This window comes from Rhipicephalus microplus, chromosome 4 (assembly GCF_043290135.1).
Source record: "Rhipicephalus microplus isolate Deutch F79 chromosome 4, USDA_Rmic, whole genome shotgun sequence".
Lineage (NCBI taxonomy): Eukaryota > Metazoa > Arthropoda > Arachnida > Ixodida > Ixodidae > Rhipicephalus > Rhipicephalus microplus.
Genome location: NC_134703.1, coordinates 79,029,114 through 79,055,052, shown reverse-complemented (window position 1 = coordinate 79,055,052; position 25,939 = coordinate 79,029,114). Strand labels below are relative to the sequence as shown.

Sequence of the window (25,939 nt, the reverse complement as noted above, 5' to 3'; positions counted from 1 at the left end):
GTACAATCAGCCACACTCGGAACAACGGACACAGACAACAATACGCACTACAATGCAGTCGCATGCATCGAACAACCAAGACACCTAAAGACTAAAGAGATAGAAAACCTATTCAGTCCAAAGTTCTTGGAACAAAAGTCTGGATGATACTCTTCCGAGAATCACTCACTCAAAGTCCAGCGTTGTTGTCATTCCGCTGCCTCTGAAGTTTCTCTTCCAGGAAACCTCGCGTCTTCATTTGGCCACTCTTCAAGCTTCAACTTCTTCGCCGGAAACACGTCGGCCACACACACGCAGCTGTTGCCACGCGTCTTCGCTCGATAGCGGTAAACACACACACTCTTGCCTGTACCTCGAGTCGTCACCCCTCAGGTGGAAATCATCTTCTCCTTCTTTGTCTCTACGGACAAAACCTTCGCCGACTACACGGCGGAATCCCTACGTGCTCTGGCGTTAACTTCCGTCTTCTCCTGATCTCTCGTCTCGGCTGCTCGGTTAAATACCTTCCTCGCAAGATTCCAGAAAGTTCTCATCATTTCGTCGGCGCGATGCGCAGCGAAGGCTGGGGAAAGGCCGAGACGATACGAGGGCCGTCCGCGACGGATGACTCAACCCGGCATATTACGACCCTTTCCATCTAGAAATTTCGAATGCGTGCTCGGCCGCCGATGTGGGGAGAGGAGGTTCGTCGGCGAAGCCACGCTTCCGAGGGGAGAGTCGCGCGCCCGGGGAGTCTGGATGTTTGTTTTCTTTTTTTTCTTTATCGTTGGCCTCGCGGCGTCACTCTGGTGTTTCGTCGCGAAAATTTGGCGGCGCGCCCTTTTTGAGCGCTCGTTCTGTGACAATGTTAAGGTCAAATTTTATTATCAAACTTTATGCTTATATTTTTGCTAGTGAGATCACGAATTCAAGTGCTTTTTTTCCACGTTTTGACAGAATTGGCTCCACGAAATTTTCTGAAACTTGGTATGTGAAGTCCGTGGCATCCCTGAGGGAACCATTCCATTTCACCGATTATTAACTGTGCAGGCACAAGTTGACATTGTCAAAGCTTCTGGTGCCCCATTTATTGGGGCAAGAACTTCAAAATGACGCCACCACTCTCTTTTTTTTTCCATATCTTCTCGTTGCAAGCACTGTGATTTCGCCCTTGCAAAAGAACAATTTGCTAATATAAGAAAAATAGTTTTCCTCTTGTGTTTCTTTATTAACCCATTTATTGTGCTGATGTATTTGCTGCTTTAGATAATACTTCTTCCAGACTGTATAACTGTAACTCCCCTCTTACCCAATGCCTTCTCGAAGGCCTGTAAGGTACCTGCAAGTGAGTAAACTATGATACAGCAGGTCTCAGATGATTGCTATATAAAGCAGGAGCCACACACAATTAGGAATTTTTCATTTTTATTTTTATCTCAATCAACACTTGCTTTTAAAGCACTTTTTCAGATGCTTCTGTGAACTCTGTTACAAGCATAGAATTCGGTGTGTCAATAAAATCTATAATCCCCAAGTCTTTCGACAGGCACCATAGGCAACATGGCAACAATGTGAAAAGCACGCAGGACATGCTGTTTCTGACTTAGAAGTCTTTTTTAGGTAAGCTTAACCATAACCGAGAAGCCCAGGTGAATTCCTAACACCAGCATGAACATAACAGAGCGTATATTTTGTTTTTCATATTGTCATAGAAACTCCCGGAAGCAAACTTGTACTGCGGTGGTCTATAAAGTAGCTTATTGGCATGCTGCTGGTGGCTTAGCAGATCCATCTAGAGGTGCTCCAGCGCCAAAAATGCCCATATGTGTTCCGGCAGCTACAGCCTCGCTTTCATTTGCATGGTGGCATCAACCAAATACGAGCCCGTTTTGGAGACCACAGACATTGCCACTGGAACTGCTGGTGCAATGGTGTTGGCGACTGCCTTGACACCACCTACTGTCTTGGAAGCCACGAACTGCACCGGAGCTGACGTGCCCACGTAAGCCGCACTGCCAGCGAGACTAGCTCCACCTGCTGCAGCTGTGGCTTTAAGCATGGCTGGCAGGCCCACGGCACCCCAGTGCTGGCAGAGCGAATACAGGCTCCCCTTGGCAATAGTTCCTCCGATTGATGAATTAATAGCAGCAGCTGTTGAGCCCGCCGTTACACCAACTTTGCCGAATCCAATTGCAGAGAGTGCGACAGGGGCTGCGGCCACAGCAACTGCCGCTCCTACTGCAGTACGTGGATGAAGAATGTGGGAGAGAAAAGGGGGAGAGAAAGAGAACATTTGTAAAGACACAATGTAGTTATTTGGTTTTCGTACATTTCGACACACTTTCCCGGAGATTTGGGGGGCAGAAGGTTGACTCGGAAACAAACGGTGCTAACAATGGCACTTCTTAGGCACATTTTCTAGCATGTTGCGTTTCTAGTCCGTGTGCCGACTCGTTCACCAAAACGGCAGCACTGGCACAACAAAGGCACAGAGAAAAAATACAACAGAGAGACACAAGCATGCACACATAAGCATTTACTACGCATTGTCACACAGGTCCCGTTAATTCGGGAGGCGATCGCCGGGCTAATTCCAAGGGCCGAAGTATCGGCCCCCCGAACCGCACCACGAAAGCGTGGACAATTTAGAAGCAGTCCTTTTTGGCGCGCCAGCGGACGCCGGCTGTGACCAAAAGAACAAGTCAGAGCCGAGAGTTGATAAACAACCAAAATTATATTCTCAATAATGGCAGATCGAAAACAATACACAAGAATGCACACTCCACAATAGTTGCATACAATATGTCACCAATCAAACAACGTACTACACAGTACAATCAGCCACACTCGAAACAACGGACACAGACAAGAATACGCACTACAATGCAGTCGCATGCATTGAACAACCAAGACACTTAAAGACTAAAGAGATAGAAAACCTATTCAGTCCAAAGTTCTTAAAACAAAAGTCTGGATGATACTCTTCCGAGAATCACTCACTCAAAGTCCAGCGTTGTTGTCGTTCCGCTGCCCCTGAAGTTTCTCTTCCAGGAAACCTCGCGTCTTCAATTGGCCACTCTCCAAGCTTCAGACTTCTTCGCCGGAAACACGTCGGCTTCACACACGCAGCTGTTGCCACGCGTCTTCGCTCGATAGCGGTAAACACACACTCTTGCCTGTAGCTCGAGTCGTCACCCCTCAGGTGGAAATCATCTTCTTCTCCTGCTTTGTCTCTACGGACAAAACCTTCGCCGACTACACGGCGGAATCCCTACGCGCTCTGGCACTAACTTCCGTCTTCTCCCTGATCTCTCTTCTCGGCTGCTCGATTAAATACCTTCCGCGTGAGATTCCAGAAGGTTCTCGTCATTTCGTTGGCGCGATACGCAGCGAAGGCTGGGGAGAGGGCGAGATGGTCCGAATGCCGTCCGCGACGGATGACTCAACCCGGCATGACCCCGCCCCTTTTCATCTAGAACATTCGAGTGCTTGCTCGGCCGCCGTTGTGGGGTGAGGGGGTTCGTCGGCGAGCCTACGCTTCCGAGAGGGGAGGGTCGCGCGCCCGGGGAGTCTTTGAATGTTTGTTTTCTTCTCTTTTTTTTATCGTTGACCTCGCGGCGTCACTCCGGCGTCTCGTCGCGAGAACTTGGCAGCGCGCCCTTTTTGAGCGCCCGTTCTGTGACACCCATTTAAGAAGTGAGTCGCAAAACACGGTTCCTCTTACATATCCCAAATGCTGATTTCCCACAGCATTGTTTACGAAATACACCTGATAATCTTCATCTATATTGCTATACATGCTTCAGTACTAATTTCGCTCTAAAATATTGCACTGATAGAACACTTGCTGACTGTTATTTTCATACGCTATTCTGTTGTGCACAGTAATCTATTTAGTTGCTCAAAGTGAGAGCCATAAAAAATATACCAGAAAATTTAAATGTTCTGTTTAGGACTATCGTCTCATTGTGCCTTCAGTGCCTTTTTTTTTCGGGGGGGGGGGGTGCTGAAGTAACCACCTGCAGATATATATGATAAGATTATAGGAGTTTTAGTTCTCACTGAAAAATTCATACACACACAGTAAAAAATAAACCAGCATGCAATGCGAGAATCACATATCACATGCATGCATGTCTACAGAATAAGTTCCAGTAGAGACCACGCACAGTGGAAATTGACGTTATTCTCAGTAGGCGGCAAGTACCTGGCTATGTATGACATATTGTCTGACTGAGCCAAGTGTTGGAGGACAGAGCAACATCTCCCTGTAATTCAAGTATAATTGTGAGTATGACGAGGGCTTACCATGCACGTAAAGTAAAGTGCAACAACCTTGCATACTTTGCAGTCCAAACAAACATAGGCACATGCATCACGCGTTCAGAAGCGAGTCCCCTTGGGGGTGAGATACATAGGTACATGCATCACGCGTTCAGAAGCGAGTCCCCTTGGGGGTGAGATGCACGTTTTGGCATGCTGACATGCAATCATGAGCAGTGTTCGTTAGTTTACTGCTGCGGAATCAAGCAATGCTAGCCTATGAGTGGGAAAGTTGTGCTAGTACTTAGTGTGTAGGATAAAAAAGAAAGAGCAGAAAGAAAGATACCTGAGAGAGGTAAAGCATGCAGTGTTCTATCAGAGATTTCTTTGATGAGGCACTCGTGGTGCCAAGCCTGACACCAAGCTTATAGAGAAGGGTGTTTCTATTCCACTAACATCGTAAAACTGCCTCGAAGTACAGCATACCACAATGTGCTTTTCTTCTTCCGTACACGCCCAGTTTCGGCTCCCCTAGGCATGTAAGGAAGCTTTTTTCTGCTCCACTAACTTCATTCCCTATTTGATGTGCCAACTGTAGCCTCCTTCAATTTTATCGGACCAGTCGAGCCGCAAGGTTTCACTGCGGCATATACTCATTTTCATGATTGACCATGACTACATGACACGGCAGGATACGCCGACAAGCTTAGCCCCTAAGATGCTTCGCACCTAAAATTCCCAAAGCTTTACACCCCAAAACAACGTAGCAATGAGGCGCACTGCAGCGGAGACCCCTGAAAATTTCAATTATCTGGAGCAGAGTTGCAAAGAGAGGTGTAAAAGACAGCAAAGCTAACAGTGAACAAAAAAAGATGACATGAGGAGTCTGGTTGAGACTTGTACTGAATGGAAAAAAAGACAGACGGCAGACAGCTTTTTTCATCTATTAGAGACACCCAAGAAAATCGCGAGTACAAAGTCTACCCCTCACCATGCATTGATGATGCACTGGACAATCTGCATGGAACCAAATGCTTCCCGTACAAAGACGTATGCTCTGAATATTAGGAGATCTCTCTAAACGGTAAAATTGGGCTCCCCTATTGAAGAACTCCACCCATGACAATGGCTGTAATCACAGCAATGTCAGTTGTGTAGGTTCCCTGAGACTCTTACATGCAATCCCAAAACCAAGCGTTCAACGAAAGCGCCAGACACATCACAGCACCAGTAATGCGAGTAGGCACTGCTCAGTCTAGACGTGTGGTGACCACTGGCACACACTTTCTTTTCTCTCATCTCCACGCATCTCCAGTGCTCCTCGTTTTCAGAACTGCATCCATGCTTCCTTTCTCCGAGGCTAGACAGAGTGGCTTAGTAAGGAAAGAATGGTAGGGGCGAGATCATCAAGAAAATTTTATGCAACACACACGAGTAAGACAAGGACAAAAAAAAGAGTAAGCACAGGTAAATGAGTGCTTGTCCTCTCTCTTATGGCGAATTCCATAAAGAGAACAGGAGTAGAGGGGTAGTGCAGGGGGGAGAGGGGCAGAGCACTGAAAGCAGGGACACTCTACCTGCCACTGGAATGAGAGGGCGATGAGTGCGAGAAAATATACCATGTGATCAAAACATTTGAAACGCTGGCATTTTCTGCAGGACAGCAACAAAATCTGTCAGTCGAATTTATTCTGATTCTCACTTATATTGTACATTTGTGCAATGACGCATCCAGCAAACGTAGCTGCGGACTCTGCCTGGCCGTCATCGTCGTCACCCGTACAAACGGCACCAAAACTAGAGTTCTTGAATATTGGCAAACCGATACGGCAAACAACAACGGTGTCAAACTACACATGGTTGCAGCCAATGCCGCTGTGCTCACTGGCAGAAGTAAAATTCAGTCACGTGACTGTCGTTGACAGTATCTACTTCGCTTTTCAGGCGAGAGCACTGCAAGTGATCCTGGGTGCTCTCAGCGCAGCAAAAGCACTCTTGCAGTAAGACTGTAAGTGGGCCAGTTGGTTTGAATTCTTCGTGAACTTGATTACAGCGCAACACCAGAAACGCAGACACAGGGAAGGTGCAAAATAGAAAGAATAGACGGCGCTGGTCGAAAAGATAACTTGCCGTGACCAACGACCAAACCTGTAACCTTCAAATAATGTGTCCGCGCCACATTTGCACATCACATTTAGACTACATTTACTGCTAATAATAATATCCTCAATACCTTCCTTGCATTATCTGTTAGTTCTCATTTGTGTCTAACAAAGAAAAACGAGCCCTTAAATGTTCCACTTCATTTTTTCAAAGAGAGGGTCTCATTCTGGCAGACTTCCATGCTCTCAGCTAGTATGCAGAAGATCATTGGTCAGCTGCCAGCTCGTAATAAGTTCACATTCTACATGATGCCAAGCCAGCAAGAAAGAGTGCTCCACACTCGTCGTCATGGCTACTGGCTGCGCTGACTGATGGTCTCACGTTTGAATGCACATACATACCAAAGAAAGTGGACAGGGGGAGAGCCGCTGTAGTAGCTCACTTTTCAGAGCATTTAACATGTTATCTAAAGATCACAGGTTCAGTCCCTGGCCATGGCAAGTTAATCTTCTCGTCCACTTCTCTTTTTCTTCACATTTATGCTACATCTACTACTAAAAGCAACATCCCTTATACTTTCCTTGACGTCTGTTAGTTGTCAATAATATTGTGTCTAACAAAAAAATGGGCCCTTGAAATTTCCCCTGTGCTCACTATGTTGTAGTAGTTCATTAGGGGATATTGTACGCATAGAGTATATGGTACCATACACTATATGTGAAAATAAACAACACCATTTTACTTGAAGATGTTTCCTTGTTATATTGTCAATGTTTGCCCAGTTTGCTTGTCATTGGTAGGGCCATTTTGCCTGAATATTCGTATTTGAACTTTGTAAGAATCGAGCGCACCCTCCCTCTTGGCAGCTCGTTCGCACAGTTGCAGGCCTGCGTGAATCTGCCTGGTGGCGGCGAGCACAGAGTGATCGCAAGCTGTCGGATAAGGAGGTGTTCCAGGCGGCCAATCAGGATCGGTGAAGCATCGCGACGTGTGCTTGTATGACGCGAAGGGGAGGCATTGTCTGGGCATATTCAAACACGTGTCTCCGTGCAAGGAAAACTGACACGTGGCTTGCACCAGACAGAAAGGCCTGGCGGCGAAACCACGGTACGGTGGCCATGCTCCTAACACTCGAGCTGCACACGGCCAGCACTCGCGCAACCTGGGGGGAATGAGGTGGCAAAGGGGAGCATGCGCTCGATTCCCACAACTTTCAAGACTTCACCACAGTACCATCACTTTAAACAGAACCTGAAGGGACCAGAAAAGTATGCTCCGTCAAACAAGGGTTCAGTTTTCTGAGAAATGAACCGGAGTGCAAAATTGAACCCCTTGAGTGTCTTTGCTACACATGTACGATGGCAGCTTTCTGTCCCAAAGTGTCTTCGCCATATGAGTATGCTTTTGAACCTCCACTTGAAATTTCGCACTCTAATAACTATGCATGCACATTGAAAGGTGCTGCCTAGGGAGCCTTCATGTGTGGCTCCCTAATGCTGTTACATCCTAAGATGTATTTGAGTGTTGGAAATGATTGTGCTACCTTCTTGGAGATCAACAGAACTGATTCGTGGAAATAAACACATGGATTCATGGATATAAACAGAACTGAGTTGGCAGCCGCACCGATGGGTAACCCCTTCATTGTTTCAGTTTCGCCAAGTGATAGCAACGGAGACGCGGGAAACTTGAATTACTATATTTTTATCGGCACTTCCTTGCAGGAGCAGTGAGAGCGGGCTTTTATCTTTTTTCGTGCAGCTCTTTTTTATCTTTATTTAGTCTCACTAAGACTCACAGGGTATTCTCGCTCTTCTTCATTACAGAGTTCACCCTGCCCAAGGCAACCACATGCACAGAAGATGCCGTGTGTGTCCACCAGCACAATTCGTGAATGCAAGGGAACAAACAAGTGCTTTATGTGTGCAGAATGTGATAAGGTGCTGTGCACAGACCGGTATGTGAAGGAATACCGCACTCCGAAATACTACTGAACACTGTGCAGTTCTCAGTGGTAATGACATGAAAATTTTATTCCCAAGTTTTTAAATAACTTTTTCTCGACTTTACGAATATTGTACCTTCAAAAACTGAAATAATGTAATTTGGCCATCAGCGAAATTTTTTTTTCAGAAACATTCAACACTCAAAGGATTCAGTATGTGGGCAATCACATTATGCAGTTGTTCTATTTAAGCAACAGTACCGTTTAGGAGTTTTCCATTTAATGACGGTCTACTGTATTCCAATACCCAATAAATTTGTGCAGTTTCAGTGATACTCCGTTAACTACAACTTACAAAACTTGGCAACAATAATACCACAAATCTTAAACGAATACCAAGGTATAATAAATCTACTGTAAAATAGAATCCCCCCAACACAATTGAAAAAGCAAGTAAAAGAACTAATATCTTCCCGAGCCTTTGTACTAAATTATGTATTGATGAGTTGTTAAATTTAGTATATAGTACTATATTGTACAATCTTTTTGAACACATACTGCCCCATGTGCATACACGTGCTCAGGGTTCCTCAGATGGTGGGGCAATGGTTTGTCGCAGTACCCCTCTCCCTCTCATGTCAATGTACGAAGCTGGCTTTGCAACTCCCTCCTCTTGGCCCGCTCCCTATTATGTCAATGCATAGGGTTTCCTTTGCACCCCCTCCCATGCCCTCTGATCCCCACTCCCCCTGTATGCACACCCATGAACATGGGTTCATCTGTTGTTGTTTTTTTTTCATTTTTATGTAGTTTCTCCTCTCAAAGCAAAAAGAGTAGTTTTCTATATTGTTCTTGTATAGTAGCGAACACCTGATGCTTTCGCTCAGGCACTGCTTTTCGAGGGCAGCTGAGATCCACTGGCGGCGCTAGGATAGTCATCCGCTGAATAATTAAGTGGTCTTTTCTCCCTTTCTGTCTTGTATTTTACTATATATGTGTTTTTCAGTTATGCAAATGATGAGTGACGGAAATCACACTGCTGCAGCTGCTTTCTCTGTGACGTAGCCAAGTCAGGCACCTTTTGGGCCTTGTGCTCCTAAAGACAACTGTTAAGACAATTGTTAATACTATTGTCTTAGATGCCTCCTAAGACAATTGTTAATTGTCTTGAATGGAATAAAGCCTGAATGAATGAATGAATGAATGTAAATGATTAAGAAAGACAACAAAGAGTGGGTACAAAAATGGTAACACTGAAGAGCTACACCATGAGCTGCACATGCAACACCACTGTCTAGGATGGCTGTGTTTCCGAGCATGCCTGCAGCATTCAAAAACTTTTAACTTTATTTAATATATCTATGGAAAAGCATCATTCGCTGTGCTGTTTTCTCCAGATGAACACCTCAGCAACCATGAGCCATATACAGCACCGACCTTTACGCTTATATAACATATGGGTGAACGAGCCAATTTATTCTTGTAAAAAAGCTTGTGCTTGTTTCACCTGTACAAGTTGATCAATAAAGGCAAAGCTGATGTTTATAACGTCAAACTGCTTTACAGATTGTGATAAACCTTATCTTATATAAGGTGGAACTCTTAACAGAAAGAAAATTAAAGCACGCTGAAGCCATATGAAAACCACTATTTAATTTTGCATTCCTATACTAACTAGAAATAAATGCATGTGTGTGTTTATATGTGTGTTCTAGTAAGTTTTCAATGCTAGCTCATCGGCAGTTGCTAACTGTGACCAACATTGAAGATAGACAAGCAACTCACTCAGATTTTTATGGCGAGAGCTCCTCCGCACGTAATGAGCTACAGTTTTGGTCAGCCTACACAGAATCTTGCACTTTGTTTCTTTTCCCCACTTTAAACACATCATTTTTATGTATGGCCAAATGACATGAACACCTCCGCCACCTTGAGCCACATACTGTGGCGACCTTTATGCTTGTTTAGCACAAACGCTTTGCAGTAACTTGCGAATGGGCATAAAATTTTCCAACAAGCAGACCCCCATTAATTCAACCCCTTTTTGGTGCTATTGCATCAAGTTACCTTCAGACATCGCACTTCGCTTGACAGTGCCTACAAACACAGTGCCGTTTCATCTGGATGAATACTTCCAGTAACGCCAGAAGTGATTGGGAACCATCATGAAAAGCACATTTGCAAGCACACAGTGCTCATCACATTTGAAGTGGCCGAGATGGTTTCCGATGCATGAACAGTACATACATGGCACAGGCACTATCCCATGCAATATTAGTGCTATCACATACAGGAATAGCACAAGAAGCTATTGTTGAATTAGGATTTCTAAAACAAGTACTATTAGCATCCAGAATGCTGGTATTATGAGGCACACTGTAGTGGGGGACTCACGCTTATTTATAGTCAGATTGATCTTTTTTTACATGTGGCTAGATCTACGAAAACAGGTGTTTTTGCATGCAACTCTCATCTAAATGTAGCCGAGAAACCATAGCCTCCAGCTTAACAGTGAAAACTAGGATACAAAGTTTGAACTTTCGATAATATTTAGGTATTTCAGTTGTTGAGTAATTGGAGCAAAACTTATAAAGTATGTTGCAAGCAATTGAATGCTTTGAGAACAGAATACAATACACAAACACACACACAAAAGGTGGGCCCACCTGTTGCAGCGGCCCCGATAATGAGTGTCCTTCGATCAACCATGATGCACACCTGCAGAGGCAAGTGAATGAAAGAATTAAAAAAAAACATGTAAAGCATGTATGCAAATTAAAGAATTTAAGAAATTAAAACACTGATATAAAAGTATTTACACTGCCAGCAATGCGACAGATGTTACGTTTGGATGCAACGATGAAAAGACCTGTAAACAGGAGTTGTACGCATGAGCCGACATTCCAACCGCCTTTTTCAAAGCTAGAACTCCAGCGCCAGCTAGTTCTAGCCTTGAAGTCGACAAGTCCAAATGTCGGCTCGACCACACAACCTCTGATAAAAGATTTTTTTCATTGCAAGCTTCCCTCTTACCCGTCTTTGAATTTTTTTAATTGAATGCAACAAGATATACAGAAATAGAACCTGGATGATGCTACAGCCACAGGCCACTTGTGTTTGCTAAATGGCTCTACTGGTCGCACCACTTTGGGCCTATTTCTGGCACGAGCATCGAGCGACACCCTCATAATTACATACTTTTTGTTTTTATACGTGTTTTAACAAGTTTAATTTTTTACCTTCAAGACAAATAAAAAAAAAAGTTTTTCATTAAAATTTATGTTGGTTAAAAGTAATTTTAAAGAGCACAAGGTGGCTATTAAAAATTAAGAGTCACTATTAAAAACTAGAAGTCTAGAGTCACCGGCAAATTGTCAATTGTCGGCATCCCGTTGCATCTCACAAATGCTCATCAAAGCCACAAGATCAAAATAACCATGATTCCCAAGCCCTTATGATAAAGAAATCATTTTAGAAAGCATATCGTTGCCACAGAGATAAGCTTTAAATTTGAAATTCAGAATGAATTTTTCCCATGATGCCATTTTCAGCAATTTTTAGAGTTTGGACATTATGTTTTTGGTACTTCTGACGGCCGCATCGAGACGAAACTTCTCGGACATTATTCTAACCATGAGAAGAGTGCATGTATCTCCTTAAATATCCGATATCGCATATGAAATTATCACGAACTTAAAGTATTCAACTAGAATGGACTGAGCATTTTAAGACTTCTCTCATTCCAATTTTTATTGTTCATTAAAATGTCTTATACACACTTTCTTGTCAGTTGTTTGCATTTTACTGTTAATTTCAAGTAATATCAGCCAATAATGGCTCATCACCAAATACCTCAGTCTTGAAAAAAGTTTGTCCAAAAAGAGCTATATTTTCGACATTGCTATGGTGCAAAACAAAAACTATGCAACTTACAATAAAGCCAATTACATATTTTAAATCAGCATAAGAACCTACGTAAGCACTAAACACTTGATTTTTTTATTTATTTATACTTATTTATTTATACTTATACCTACAGCGCCCTCTGGGGGCATTGTTGTAGGGGGGTTTACAGATTCAAAGTACATTTAAATCAGTGAGGACAAGTTGAATTGCACGGCACTCAAAAAATAACAACAAATCAAAAATACCTAAATCACAGCATACAATATCATTGTATGACCACATACTCCTTTAAAAGGGAAGGAAACGCTGTGGAAGGGGCGGTCACAATGTTTTTTGGAAGACTGTTCCATTCGTGAAAAGTTTTAGGAAAAAAAGTATTTGCATACATTGATGTTCGGCACATATATTCACACACTTTCAAAGGATGGTCCTGTCGTGATGAGATGTATGTTGGTGGTCTGATGTATTTGTTTTTATCGATCCCAGTTTTGTCATTTATTAGGTTATACAAAAGACATAGCCTGATATATTTACGCCTTGAGGAGAGTAACGGCCAACCAAGTGAACTAACAATTTCGCTAGACCTTCTGGTGAAGTCGTAATCACCTGTCACAAACCGGGCGGCACGTTTCTGAATGCGCTCCAATGCATCAATATTTAACTTTGTGGCCGGGTCCCAGGCAGTGCAAGCATATTTTAAAATCGGGCGTACATTTGACACGTAAAGAACTTGTTTAAGAACAGACGGGGCAATTCTGAAATTGCGGCGTAGGAAGCTCATCACGCGACTGGCTTTAACTGATACCATGCGAACTTAATCATTCCACGATAGTGTGCTGTTGATGACATTGCCAAGATACTTGTATTCATTTACCATGGCTAATGGTATAGTTTCTATAAAGTAATTTGTGATAAAAGGCTGCTTTTTCTTGGTAAACCTAACGACACAGCACTTAGACACGTTAAGCTGCATTTTCCACATACTGCACCATGCTATTACTGAGTCAAGGTCTTTCTGCAGTTGTTCGGAATCTTGAGTGCACTTGATTTCACGATATATGCAGCAGTTTCTGTGTACAACCTCACTTGACTGTCCACGCATTCAGCAAGATCATTGATATAAATCAAAAAGAGAAGCGGCCCCAGGACGAAGCCTTGTGGCACTCCTAAAATGACGTCTACATGTGACGACGACACGCTATCGATGATGGTGCATTGTTTCCTGCATGAGAGATAAGCTTGTAACCATGCCAGTGTGTTAGCAGATATATTGAGATACGATAATTTCAGTAAAAGGAGCGAGTGTGTAACAGTGTCAAAAGCCTTGCTAAAGTCTAAAAAAATGCAATCAATTTGGCTACCAGACTTTAACGTTGCGGCGATGTCATGTGTGAATTCTACGAGTTGCGTATCGCAGGAAAACCCTTTCCGGAAACCGTGCTGTGTTGGACAGAAAAATTGTTAGTCTGAAGATGCTTTGCCAAGTTCGAGTATATAATATGCTCAAGTGTCTTACAGGACACACACGTTAACGAAATGGGTCGATAGTTCCAAGTACTTGACTTGTCACCTCTCTAGAAAATAGGAATTACATTTGCTCGTTTTCAGTCATCAGGTAATGCACCCTGCGATAAAGAATTTCTGAACACAGCTGTAAGAAATGGGCTTATTGAAAGGGCACAGTTCTTTAATATGAAGTTTGAGATTTGATCTGGCCCTGATGCCGAGTTTGCACTACGGTTTTTTTAAAAGAGATGCAACACCTTGTTCTGAAATTTCAAACTCTGCCATTTCCGATAACGTTACTATGTTACACATTGTAGTTTGAACCGCTGACAGAACCGAAAACACAGACTGAAAGTACTGGTTAAAGCATTCAGCTTTACTTGTACTGTCCTACAAGTATTTAGAACCATCGTTTATATCAGGAATACCACCAGGAATCTTTGTCTTTCTTTTAACGTATTTCCAGACAAGTTTCGGGTTAGTTTTCACCTTAATACTCAGATCACTCAAGTATGCTCTCTCTGCTTTCCTCAGATCTTTGGTTATCTTCTTACCAAGTAGTTTCATCTGTTTGTATGTTTCAAGGTGTTTGTATGTTGCTTTAAGCTACAGACCAAAGAAACTTCTTTCTTTAAGTAGCTGGATGTCACAGCGAAAGCTGGCAGAGCTGCCTTTCTAAAGCCTTTTTTAAACTCTCTTTATCTCTTTGGGTAACTGCTACAAGCACACTTGCAGGGTACTCACTATGCCATAAATCCTAATAATAATTTTTTGTATTACAAAGGCATTCAGTATGCCATTCTTTGAAGAAGAATGGTATCCACTCCTCACTTGCAAGGAATATTGTGCAAATTTTTGATGCTGTGGCTGAAAACAATGAAGAATTATGCCTGAGGCTTTTGTAATAGGTTGGTGCATTTAATGACCCACTCAATATGCGATTCACATTGTGCGACGCCTGGTTGTGCCTATGCTGTTCAAAACGCTTTATTACTCAAATTAACGCCATTTCTTTCTCGACAAGAAGCCTGTTGGCAACGGAGTTTCAAGCACCAGCGTGGCGTAGTAGTAGAACACTGGCCTGGCACAGTGGACTCGGGTTCGAATCCCACTATGTCCTTGGAGTTTTTCATTTACTTCATTTTTTTCTTATTTCACATGACAGTGGTTATAGACACCAGCAGCAATGGCAGACAACTACAGTGCCAAAAACTACCCTTGTTGTGATTTCATAACAGCTTTCACTGTAATCATGTTGACATTGGTGCTGTAACGAGGCACTTCAAGTGGTCATCGAACATGGCAGTGTTTCCAGCAAAGTGATTCTCTGCAGCAATACGAAGCACAATAAAATCAAATGACTGCTAGCTGTCTGCTCAGGAAGCCTGCATGAACATTCACACTGTGTCCCAAGTGATTTGAAGAAACATAAGGTTCTTGATGTGCTTTTTAAATTTATGTGTACAGTTCTACACACTGCTGCTGAATGGATTACAGAGTTTTCTTGTAAAACAATGTACACTACGCTGCTAGTAATGCTATAAACTTATTTACATTTAAAGATAAAATATTCAATACCACTTCAACTAACCTTGTTAGGATCGGCTGGCAAGTGTGAAGTCACCGAATCGGGTACTTTACAACTTTTGGATGGAAAACCGCAGTCATTCGGCTTAGTAAACGAGTCCCCTTCGTTAGTCACCAAAGACTTCCCAGGTGGAGAACTGGTCAATAGAGAGGAAGCCATGCCTGCTGTGTCATGTGACAAAAGTCATTACATGATCAGAGATCACAAAAAAATGGTTAATTGCATTAAACTACATAAAACAAGTGACATACCAACACGCAAAGATACTAAACTGATAAGTATGAAGGCAGCATTAGTGAATAGGACAGAGACCTTAATATTCGTTCAGTCTGCTGAAGATTGACTTACAATTGATGATTTGATATGTGGGATTTAACGTCCCAAAACTACCATATGATTATGAGAAACGACGTAGTGGAGGGCTCGGGAAATTTCCACCACTTAGGGTTCTTTCTTTGACATGCTCCCAAATCTAAGATTGACTTCTACTCAGACGAGATATGTGCATATACAAGTACAAAAAAAAAATGTGAAAAGAATTAGATCCGTTCTATTAGCATTGTTAAACCTATGTTTGGAGGTTTTCTACATAGACAAGAAAAAAAAAAGAGAATTAGATCCATTTTATTTGTTATAAACATGTACTAAGGCCATTTGCAGACTCTATATCCTTGAATTCTGCCAAGACGTTTCGCTTTATTTATTTGCCTGGCTCTTTGGGTGTTTGTACACAAATGTCACAAATGAATCAAATGATACAAGAACAACTGTGTAGAAACTTCATCGCACAGAACAGTCAATGTCAGCACATATAAACCACCTAGAAACACTCATAAAACCAGGCCCATAATTGGGAGTTTTTTTGGAGGGGGAGGCCCACTTGTTGAAGCCCTTGTAAAATCCCTATTTTTTTCATTATTATGAAAACAACTCCCTCCATTAACAACCCCCTCCATTAGAAATTCGGGGGGGGGGGGGGGATTAGGGCTTAGAGCACCCAGCCCCTAGCTACAGGCCTGATATGGACATATTCACAAGGAATTCCCAGAAGATGCTTTGATGGTGAAACATATCAAACCCTGAAATTTAATAGTTTTTATCATGTTGACAACTATATGCATTAGATGGGGATGGTTGGTTGTTCCTTATTATACAGCCACAACCCACAACAGAGGATTGGCCGTAAAGTGGGCAGTTCCTTGTTTTAGAAATGAAATTGTTTCATGCATGACCGTTTATAAAATAGCTTCTTCTTCATTCTCCTCATTTTAGCTTGTGTTCACAGAAGGTCAAATGATTACCCTACTTTGTACGAGGGCCCCGCCGCGGTGGTCTAGTGGCTAAGGTACTCGGCTGCTGACCCGCAAGTCGCGGGTTCAAATCCCGGCTGCGGCGGCTGCATTTCCGATGGAGGCGGAAATGTTGTAGGCCCGTGTGCTCAGATTTGGGTGCACGTTAAAGAACCCCAGGTGATCGAAATTTCCGGAGCCCTCCACTACGACGTCTCTCATAATCATATGGTGGTTTTGGGACGTTAAACCCCACGAATCAATCAATCAATTGCTTTGTACGAGGGGATTTCATTTTGAGGATCAGTGCTTCTTAATTTCGTTACACCATTTAACTAGGCATCGGGCTTATTATGCAGCAGAGACTTGGTCTTCCTGCTCTGACGTGGGGACGGTCCTATTTATTAGGCCGCATTCCACAGAACCTTAAGTTTTTTCATCCATCTAAATAGCTGACATCCTTGGCTCTGTTTCTTATCACTTAGTACCCACTCTATCACTATGACTACTGGTTGCTGTCTCATGGCAGCCGAACTACCATACTTCTTTCTTACTAGGTCACTACATACTCACCAGTATTTTGTTCTCTGTGTTATGCCCTCTTCAAGTCACTTAACGTGCCCCATGTCATTTTTCGTTTCTTTTAATGGCCCTACTTTGTTTAGAGTTTGTTGTCCACCAGGTTTCACTTTGTTATGTGAGAAGTGGCAGAATGCAATGATAGCAATACCACTTTCAAACAACTTCATTCAGGCTATGCATGCTAAGTGCAGAAAAAGCTGAATACCGATTAAGATTAAGTTAAGGCTTTGTTCCGTGCCTTGACGGTCAAAGCGTGCATATCCTAGCCACTACCACTGACATAATCGGCAGAGCTTCTCTGTTTTCCAGCGCCTAACAGAGAAACTTGGTTCGTTGCTTGGTTCAAGATAAAGTGGTATCAAGTCTATCAAGTGATAAAGTAAACCACAGTTATGGGAGCAAGGCTGCTTGAGGTGTTAGGGTAAACTTTCTAGCTTCGGTTTTGAAATTTTTTTATTTACCACAAATATTAAGAGGATATTAGTAGCCTCAATCAAATGTCATACTTTAGGTGCAGCTGTCTACTACAAAGTGGGTGCAGTGGTTGCTATAAAAAAAAGGCATTATTTGCGACAAGAAACTTACACACAGGCATACGAATGTTGGTAAGCATAAACTGGCCTACCGAAATGGAGGAAGAAAAAACTACCAACAACTGTTCAACAGAGAATAATCATAAATCTCACATCTCACTTTAAGAAAAAAGTTACGTACCACACTGCTAACCAAACGACGCAGCCAATTTGAGGACAGGAAACTGATGCAAATGCCAAACAGGCGCTGACCCGCTGCGTTGTGGCTGCGTTCCCAGCCACTACTTATATATCCTAATGATGACGGATGGATTGATATGGCTGTACCACAGAACACCTACCAGTTTGGCTATACCCTTTAGATCGGGAGGCGGCTAACGCCATCTAGCCATAATAGTTAGTGAACCAACTACTAGATTTATCTTTTTTTTTCCCTTTAGATAGTGAAGTTGACGAGTGGTACTTTGTAGTGAAAGACTTAATTTTCCCTCGTGCCTTGATTTTAGCCACCAATCAGCTAACCTACTTCTAGTTATTTCTACCAGCTTAATGTCTACTTTTTTCTCGCTGTCACTAAACCCCGGTGCTTTGAAAAACTCTCTGCCATCATCTTGAAGCTCTTTACAAAACATTATTAGGTGTTCGGCAGTTTTCTCCTCTCCACACGCACTGCATGCCATGTCTACCCTTCGTATTTCACCCAATAAGTCTTGGTTCGCAATACTCCCGTCCTGGCCTCAAACAGTAGAGAACTACCCCGAGTATTATCATAGATCCTTTCCTTGGCAATTTCCTGCTTAAAAGTTCAATAGATATCTAGTACAGACTTCTTAATCATGCCAATTCTCCATATATCGGTCTCCGTTTTCTTCACCTTCTTCTTAACCGATAGTTCTTTTTGATTTGGCCCCCTGCTCTTTTCTAAGTACTTGCCCATCAATTTTCTGCTTCGCTTCCTCTATTTTGTATCGACATCCCGCATGTACAAGTAGCTGAAAACCTGCCTAGACCAACGCTCCTCCCCCATTTCTTTCAATCACTTCTCAAGTTCGATCTTGGTGCTAGCTTCCCTGCCCTTGAATGATGTACATCCCATATCACCTTGTACCTGATTTGTTGTATTCCCCTGAGCTCCTACAGAAAGCCTACCTATTCCACGTTGCTTAATTTCTAATCTTGCTTGAACCTCTGATCTCATGCACCAGACTGCATTGCCGAAAGTCAGACCAGGAACCATGACCCCTTTCCATATTCCTCTCACAACATCATACCTATTGTAATTCCACAGTGCCCTATTTTTCATCACCGCTGCATTCCTGTTACCTTTAGACGTTACGTATAATTCGTGTCAGCTTAGGTACTCAGTCCCATTGCTTATACATACACCCAGATATTTGTATTTATCTGTTATCTCTAGCATGACCTCCTGTATCCTAAGCTCACTACCTTCATTATAATTGAAAATCATGACTGCTTATTTTTTCTTACTGAATATGAAATCTAACCTATCTCTCTCATTACCGCAGATGTCCATCAATTTCTGCAAATCTTCTTTGTTGTCGGCCATTAGCACTATGTCACCTGCGTACATGCTGGCCCTGGTCAGCGAGTTTTCCTTGTTTGATGAAAGAGAGGTTGAAGCCAAGTCCACTCCCCTCTAATTTGGCCTCTAATCCTTGTATGTACATTATGAATAACAAGGATGGCAGAGGACACCCCTGCCTAAGCCCCCGTCTTATCTCTGTGGGCTTGGTTTCCTGTTTTTCCCATTTTATAACTACCTTGTTACTTTTGTAGATATCCTTTAAAAGATTAGTGACTACATCTTCCACACCTAGAGTGTCCAGTATTCCCCACAAGACCTCTTGAACTACGCTATCGTACGGTCCCTTGATATCCAAAAATGCTAGCCACAGGGGCCTGCGTTCTTTTCCTGCTATTTCAATGGACTGCGTCAGAGAAAGCAGATTGTCTTCCAACCTCCTGTGTTTCCGAAAGCCATTCTGGAGTTCGCCCAGCACCCCCTCATCCCCTATCCATGCCTGCAGTCTTTCTTTTATAATCTGCATCGCCAGCCTATAGACCACTGATGTCACTGCTATAGTACGGTAGTTGTTTATGTCAGCTTTGTCCCCCTTTCTTTTATACATCATGCTCATCCTGTTAAGTTTCCATCCCTCGGGGACTTCACCATCGATTATTGTTTTGCTCGCCGTCTCTCTCAAAGTTTGTTTAGACTTGGGACCCAATGCCTTTATCAGCATAATTGGGATGCAATCAGGGCCTGTTGATGTACTGCTATCCACCCTCTTCTCAGCCTTTTCCCACTCTCGTTGTGAAAATGCAGCTGCCTTTCTATCCAGCCACTGAGCCCCCTTTCTTCAAATTTTTTGATTGATCAGAAGGGATGCTTCCATTCCTACAGCTTAGAAAGATGTCCCATCTCCCATCATCTGTTGGTTCACCTCACTGCTTAGCACGTCTGTGTTCCCTAGAGGCTTCCTGACGTTTTGCTATGGCTCTCTGTATTTCCTCATCCCACCAACTCTTGGGTTTGTGTCTCTTTTTTTGGGGTGACTTGTCACGTGCTTTAGCAAGCTCTAGTTCAAACAGTCTAATTAGATTCGTGTACGTCCACACTGTTTTATAATCCTCAGCGATTACTTTCTTAACTTGTTTAATAGCTATGTGTATTTGCCTTTCTGAATAAAAATTTTCCTGTAGCTGCTCATATTGCCTCTTTCCTACTTTTCCTGCTCTTCCAAAACTTAGCTTGATACGTTTGTGATCACTACGCAGACTACTGGTGCCACATTCATCTATGCGTTTTCCCCTGAGCCTATATCTATCATACATCCTATGGGACATCAGTGCATAATCTATCGTCCAATGCAGCCTTCCTACCTCCCATGTTATTTACCCTTCACACTTCTCAGTACTGTTGCAAATGATCATATTAATCATGCATTTCACACATATCCATGATCATTTTGCCTGTTGGGTCAGTATACCCATCTATATCTTTTATGTGCACATTCATATGTCCTTGTATAATTATCTCGCACTCTCCTCCTAATTCCTCAATGTCATCTGTTATACACTCTACCATTGCTTGGTTTTCCTATCTGGCCTTCGCTCCCATCCACAAGTACACCAAACCAAGGAGTGTGATCTGCCCAGGTACTTTCTCTTTTAACCATAAATGTTCCGTGCATCCCTGCTTGACTCTTTGTCAACACATACATTTTATGTATAAATGCCCCAATTACACCTCCCTTTTTGCTGCCTTCTGTTATATTGCAATATTCCAAAACAAAGTCCGCATTGAAAGGTGGTTGCTCCATGTCCCGAAGATGTGTCTCTACAACCCAATATACCATCAGCTTCTCTTGCCTCAACTGCTCTTCTCTTTTTTCCCTTTTCAACCTATTACACCCACCCTGCATGTTAGTGTCTGACTAAGCTCGGCCCTTGTGCTTACGTCGATTTCTTCTTCCACGAGCGCCACATGGCTTGAATATTGTGTCCCTTTAGAATTGTCTTTGGCTACACTGTTGGCCTCAGGCATAGAGTTTCATACAGTATTATTGTATGAAACTCGATGACCCAGACCTACTCACATAACTATAAATTGCTCCCTGGATTGTTTACACGTCGCAGACGTCGAAACAACGGCTACATATTCTCCGATTTCTTGTCTGGCAACGACGTGTAAAATGGCGCTCTGATGCGGTCAAGGTAGCAGCGCGAGAGCTGCGTCAGCAGGGAAAACTTCACCGACAGCCCAAGTTGGAGGAAAGAAAAGAGTTTGCGATTGTCAGGCCATGTTTAGCCGCCTGTACAACGTCGTGCGGCAGCACAAAAAGAAGATATTCTTCAGTGTCGGCCTAGTCGGAGGCGCCTTCCTTCTAAACCGGTATCTGCAGCGAAAACTGCGCGACTGGGAAACAAAACAAACTCAGAGCTACATCGATCAAATCAAGCACCAGCACCATTTCGAAAACATCCTGCAGACGTCGGACAACACCATTTTGACTCTCCTGGAGAAGGTAAGAGAGCCGCTACTCGCCATACTCGAGACGGACAGCCTGCTCGAGAAGCTGAAGACGCGACCTGCAAACAGGCTCGAGCTTTGGGAGGAAATCAAGGTGCGCCTTCTCACCTTTGCGCTGGCGAGCGTGTACGCGGAAAGTCTGCTCGCCTCGCTCGTTCGCGTCCAGCTAGGCGTCGTCGGCGGCTACGTGTTCGTCAACTCGCAGCGGGCACAACAAAACTCGGGAGGCGTGCTGCCGGCGCTCACCAACCAAGATATTCACCAGCGCTACCTGGCTCAGGTGCAGCACTTTTTCGAGAACGGTGTGCACGAGCTCGTGCGCGTCATCCGGGACGCTGTGGTGGCCGCCTTCGGCCACATAGGCCTCAAGGAGCGCGTTGGCACCGCCGACTTTGCGGTGGGTTTCGACTTCGTCAAGAAACACGTCTCGCGTGACTCCAAGAAGCCGCTCCCGGGCTTCTTACGTCTGCTTCTGCCTCCTCTTGAGGTCGATGGCGACACGGACGATGTGAGGATGCTGAACGCGATGATCCTGGAGACGCGGGACATACTCGAGACCGACGACTTCGCCAAGGTTCTCGGGATGTGCATAGACCGCGGCATCACGGGCCTCACCAGCGACGTCGAGGTGTGTTTCCAAAACATGCGCGCCGCGGAGCGAGAGAACGGCAGTGGCGACCGAGCCGAATGTTCTGTCGCGTCAACGTCTGCGGGATATCCTATGGCAAAACTTTTGCCAGTGCTGAGGAACTGCCTCGTCTCCGGCAGACAAGATGGCTTCCTCAGAACCGTGCTCCAGGAAGAACTACTCCGCAGCATGATTGCCAACGTCTACGAAGCCTTCTGTCAGACAGAGGATGCAGATAGGATAAACCACAACCTAGCACCGTTGTCATCGTGACCGTGAGAAACAGCGACACGAGCCGGCGACGATTGACAGCGTAGTGACGGGCAATGTCAGCATTCGCAATTACTTTGCTCGTTGTGCAGTCCAGTCGCTCCAACAAACTCCTTGTACGGTTCTTCACTTTTTGCCCGACATCATGTCATTCCAAAAAAACACGTGTGGGAGAGTAGATGCGACTGTCATTTCGGCGTGCTTGTCAGCTTTCACAAATTTCGTCTTGCTAGAAACGTTTGATGATGCCGAATACCTACTCGGTTCAGCAACCTCGATACATGATATATTCGTCGTATTTGCGAACTTTCGTGGAATTTCACTAACTTTAAGTGTGAGAACATGTAGGTTACTGCAGATATGACAAGTGAAGTGTCAAAAACTCATTATTGTGCCCCATCTTGGATGCACTTGGTCCTGTCATTTTGCCTTGACAGCTCAATGTAAGGAAATGTCACTGGCTGCAATTTGTAGCTGCTGTTCTCATGCAGCTTGTCATACAAAATTGAGGTCTATAATGTCTCCCTTTACATATCATGCTTTTTTACTGTGCATTTTGCAGCAGCTTGTGTTCCACGTTTTTTTTTTTTGTTTATGTGACTGTAGTTGGTCATGCCATTGCTCGAACGAATCTTGGTATTGCGAGTTTTGTGGGTGTGCGCATTGTCTGGTTTAAAGTGATAAAAAATTGTCCATAAGTGTAACCTGTGCTTGTCCAGCTTGCCTGACTAGTATGTAGCTGTGGTTGGGCTCAACTATTAAGGCAGGAGCGTTCTCACCTAGACAATTAAGGCACCGTAGCCAATTGCTCCTGTGACTATAAAGTAGTAGTTTTGCTTTAATCATCAACCACATTCTTGATCGGCAAGATTACTGGCTCATAACATCCTTCTAGTGTGTGTGTCTATTGGTGCAGGCCTTGTCTGCATCCGCCTTTGAGGTGAAGTGCTGCTACCTTCCGAAGTTGTACCCAACTATAGTTACTGCACTAGTGTGAAACAGGCATAATAACATCCTAGGGCCACTTGTATTTAATTCAGCACTTGCGAATGCACTCATTACATTTTGAATGCAGCTATGCCTCTTTTTTGTTGATTAAATAATAATTTCGAAAAATAATAATAAAGTATATGGTGTTTAGCATCCTAACACCACCATATGCTTATGGGGGACTCCACAGTAGAGGGCTCTGAAAATTTTGTCTATCTGCTCTACTCTAATGTGCACCGACATTACACAGTACATGAGCCTGTAGCCCTTTACCTCCATCAAAATGCAACTGCCGTGATTTAATCCTGTGATCTTCGGGCCAGCAGCCAAGCACCTTAATCCCTAAACATCGCTGTGGACTCATTTCAGAAAAGGGAATGGGATGAAGCAGTGTTTCTTGGTGGACTGCTTAGATTAACGTTGTGGTGCTTGCATTTATTCGTGAAGGGTGGACTCCTGTTTTATGCATTCTTAACACTTGTACAAGTCATAACTCTATAGTGGGGCTCTGTGTCATGTGAACGACAAGCATTAAGTGGTGGAATTTACAATTCCAAATGAGGTATTTTGTATGAGGGGAGGTATATTTGAAGCGTTTATAATACTTTTTGTCTTTACCACACCATAAGCACCATGTAAATTGGTAGGCTTTCTTTTTTCGAAAGTCTGCCTTTAGGCATAATAATGTTTGATTCGAAAATACTCATGCAAATTACCATGGGCTTCACTGCTGGTTGGCTAGAGAATAAAAGAGTTAATGACTGAGAAGAATGTCATGTGAATGTATAGTTTTGCAAACTTTGTGAGCTTAATAAACACAAGACTTCTACAGGCTAGTTAATTTTTGGTGCTGCAACCAAGGATATAACATATTTTACTGACAGGTTGACACATTTGCTCGTTTTCAGTTAGCTCACTTTGCAGATGTTCTATGCGAGCATTCCAACATTACTTTATTGCTTACTGTAATACTGTCCATCAAAGCATGAAAAGCCACGTCTATCACTTGGCCCAGCAATATAAGTACTATACCCAGCTAAAACCCTTTCCTGTACTTTTGTTTTCAAAACGTCAAACTTTTTTTCGTGAATCTTTGGAGTGTCAAGCGTGCAGTGCACATATGTGCCAAGCATGCATGTGCAGCACATGTTCCAGCTTTTTGTGTAAATCTAATATGCGTGGCAAGTTGCTATGCAATTTTAATGGCATACCAACTCGCCAGAAAGCTGGATTAGTGTAGTGTGAAGATTCCTTCTAATTAATCATGTTTGCCCATTTGAAATTCATAACAGGTTAATCTTTGTGACCATGCAGGTTTAGTGCCACTGTAAAGGAACACTGAAGTGGAACAATGAACTGGTTTAGATTGTTAAAGAGTACACTGAGAACTAAATTTGGTCATTGATTTTTGCCATCATTGATTTTTGCCAATAACAGAGAAAATTAAGGTAAGAATTTCAATATGAAACTTTGCGTTGAAATCTCTGCACATGACGTCACAGATTTCAAAGTGTATCTTATGAATCTTGGCGTCATTGGCAGAGGGAAGTTTCCTGAAACTTGAATGTTAACTCTACTGTCTCATTAGAGGTCAATACACTTTTATTTTACCCAATTATAAACCGAATAGGGCATAGTACACATAGTCAAAATCGACGACATTATGACGATTAGTGTGAGAACGTTGACGTGGGGCCGCCACGAGCATATTATTTTTCCATGTTTTTCTTTTTACAAAATGGCTTCTTGCCACAACCGTTGGCATTTTAGAATTGTGAAAGTAATTTACTAATATGAGAAAAATCGTTTTGTTCTTTAGTGTCCCTTTATAGGGGCCCTGCAACACTTTTTCAGCATAGTTGGAAAATGCTGCCAAATGGTGGTCAAGGACATTATCCAAAAATGATGCTAAAAGCTTAGAATTGATGGCAACTGGCTGATTTAAGCATCGGAGGCTACATAGTTACTGCAGCTGCCACCACGTGCACGCATGTGCACTCGCGATCGCAATTGCAGCTGGCGTGGTGTCGCCTGCAGATACTGTCCTATTCTAACCCACTCATACTGCCTTAAGACAGACTCCGACACACAGCACCACAGTGCAGCTTCTGCACCAAAAGAGGGAGAATTTATTAGAAGGCAGAGAGGTCGGCCTGAGTTAGTGCCCTCTAGCCTGCTACTCGACACAGTAGATAAGGGAAAGGGGAAAGAAAGAGGGATGACGATAAGGGCAGGAATAAGTGGTGCATATGTACAGTAGCCACTTATCATAGTGCCTTACAGGTTGATTGATTGATTTGCGG

The 25,939-nt window shown here is 43.3% G+C and overlaps 2 protein-coding genes across 2 annotated transcripts; one reads left to right on the top strand and one right to left on the bottom strand.

The window, feature by feature from the left end:
- Nucleotides 1–1,387: 1,387 nt before the first annotated feature.
- Nucleotides 1,388–21,219, bottom strand: LOC119172150 (uncharacterized). Its single transcript, XM_075892993.1, has 4 exons — nucleotides 21,176–21,219; nucleotides 15,294–15,426; nucleotides 10,957–11,008; nucleotides 1,388–2,217 (listed from the first exon to the last, which is right to left on the bottom strand). The coding sequence occupies exons 1-4, from the start codon at nucleotides 21,202–21,204 to the stop codon at nucleotides 1,817–1,819; spliced, it is 615 nt and encodes a 204-aa protein (XP_075749108.1). The 5' UTR covers nucleotides 21,205–21,219; the 3' UTR covers nucleotides 1,388–1,816.
- Nucleotides 21,220–21,378: 159 nt separating this feature from the next.
- On the top strand, nucleotides 21,379–24,472 carry LOC142814321 (peroxisomal biogenesis factor 3-like). Its single transcript, XM_075892992.1, has one exon. The coding sequence runs from the start codon at nucleotides 21,519–21,521 to the stop codon at nucleotides 22,647–22,649; it is 1,131 nt and encodes a 376-aa protein (XP_075749107.1). The 5' UTR covers nucleotides 21,379–21,518; the 3' UTR covers nucleotides 22,650–24,472.
- Nucleotides 24,473–25,939: the final 1,467 nt, after the last annotated feature.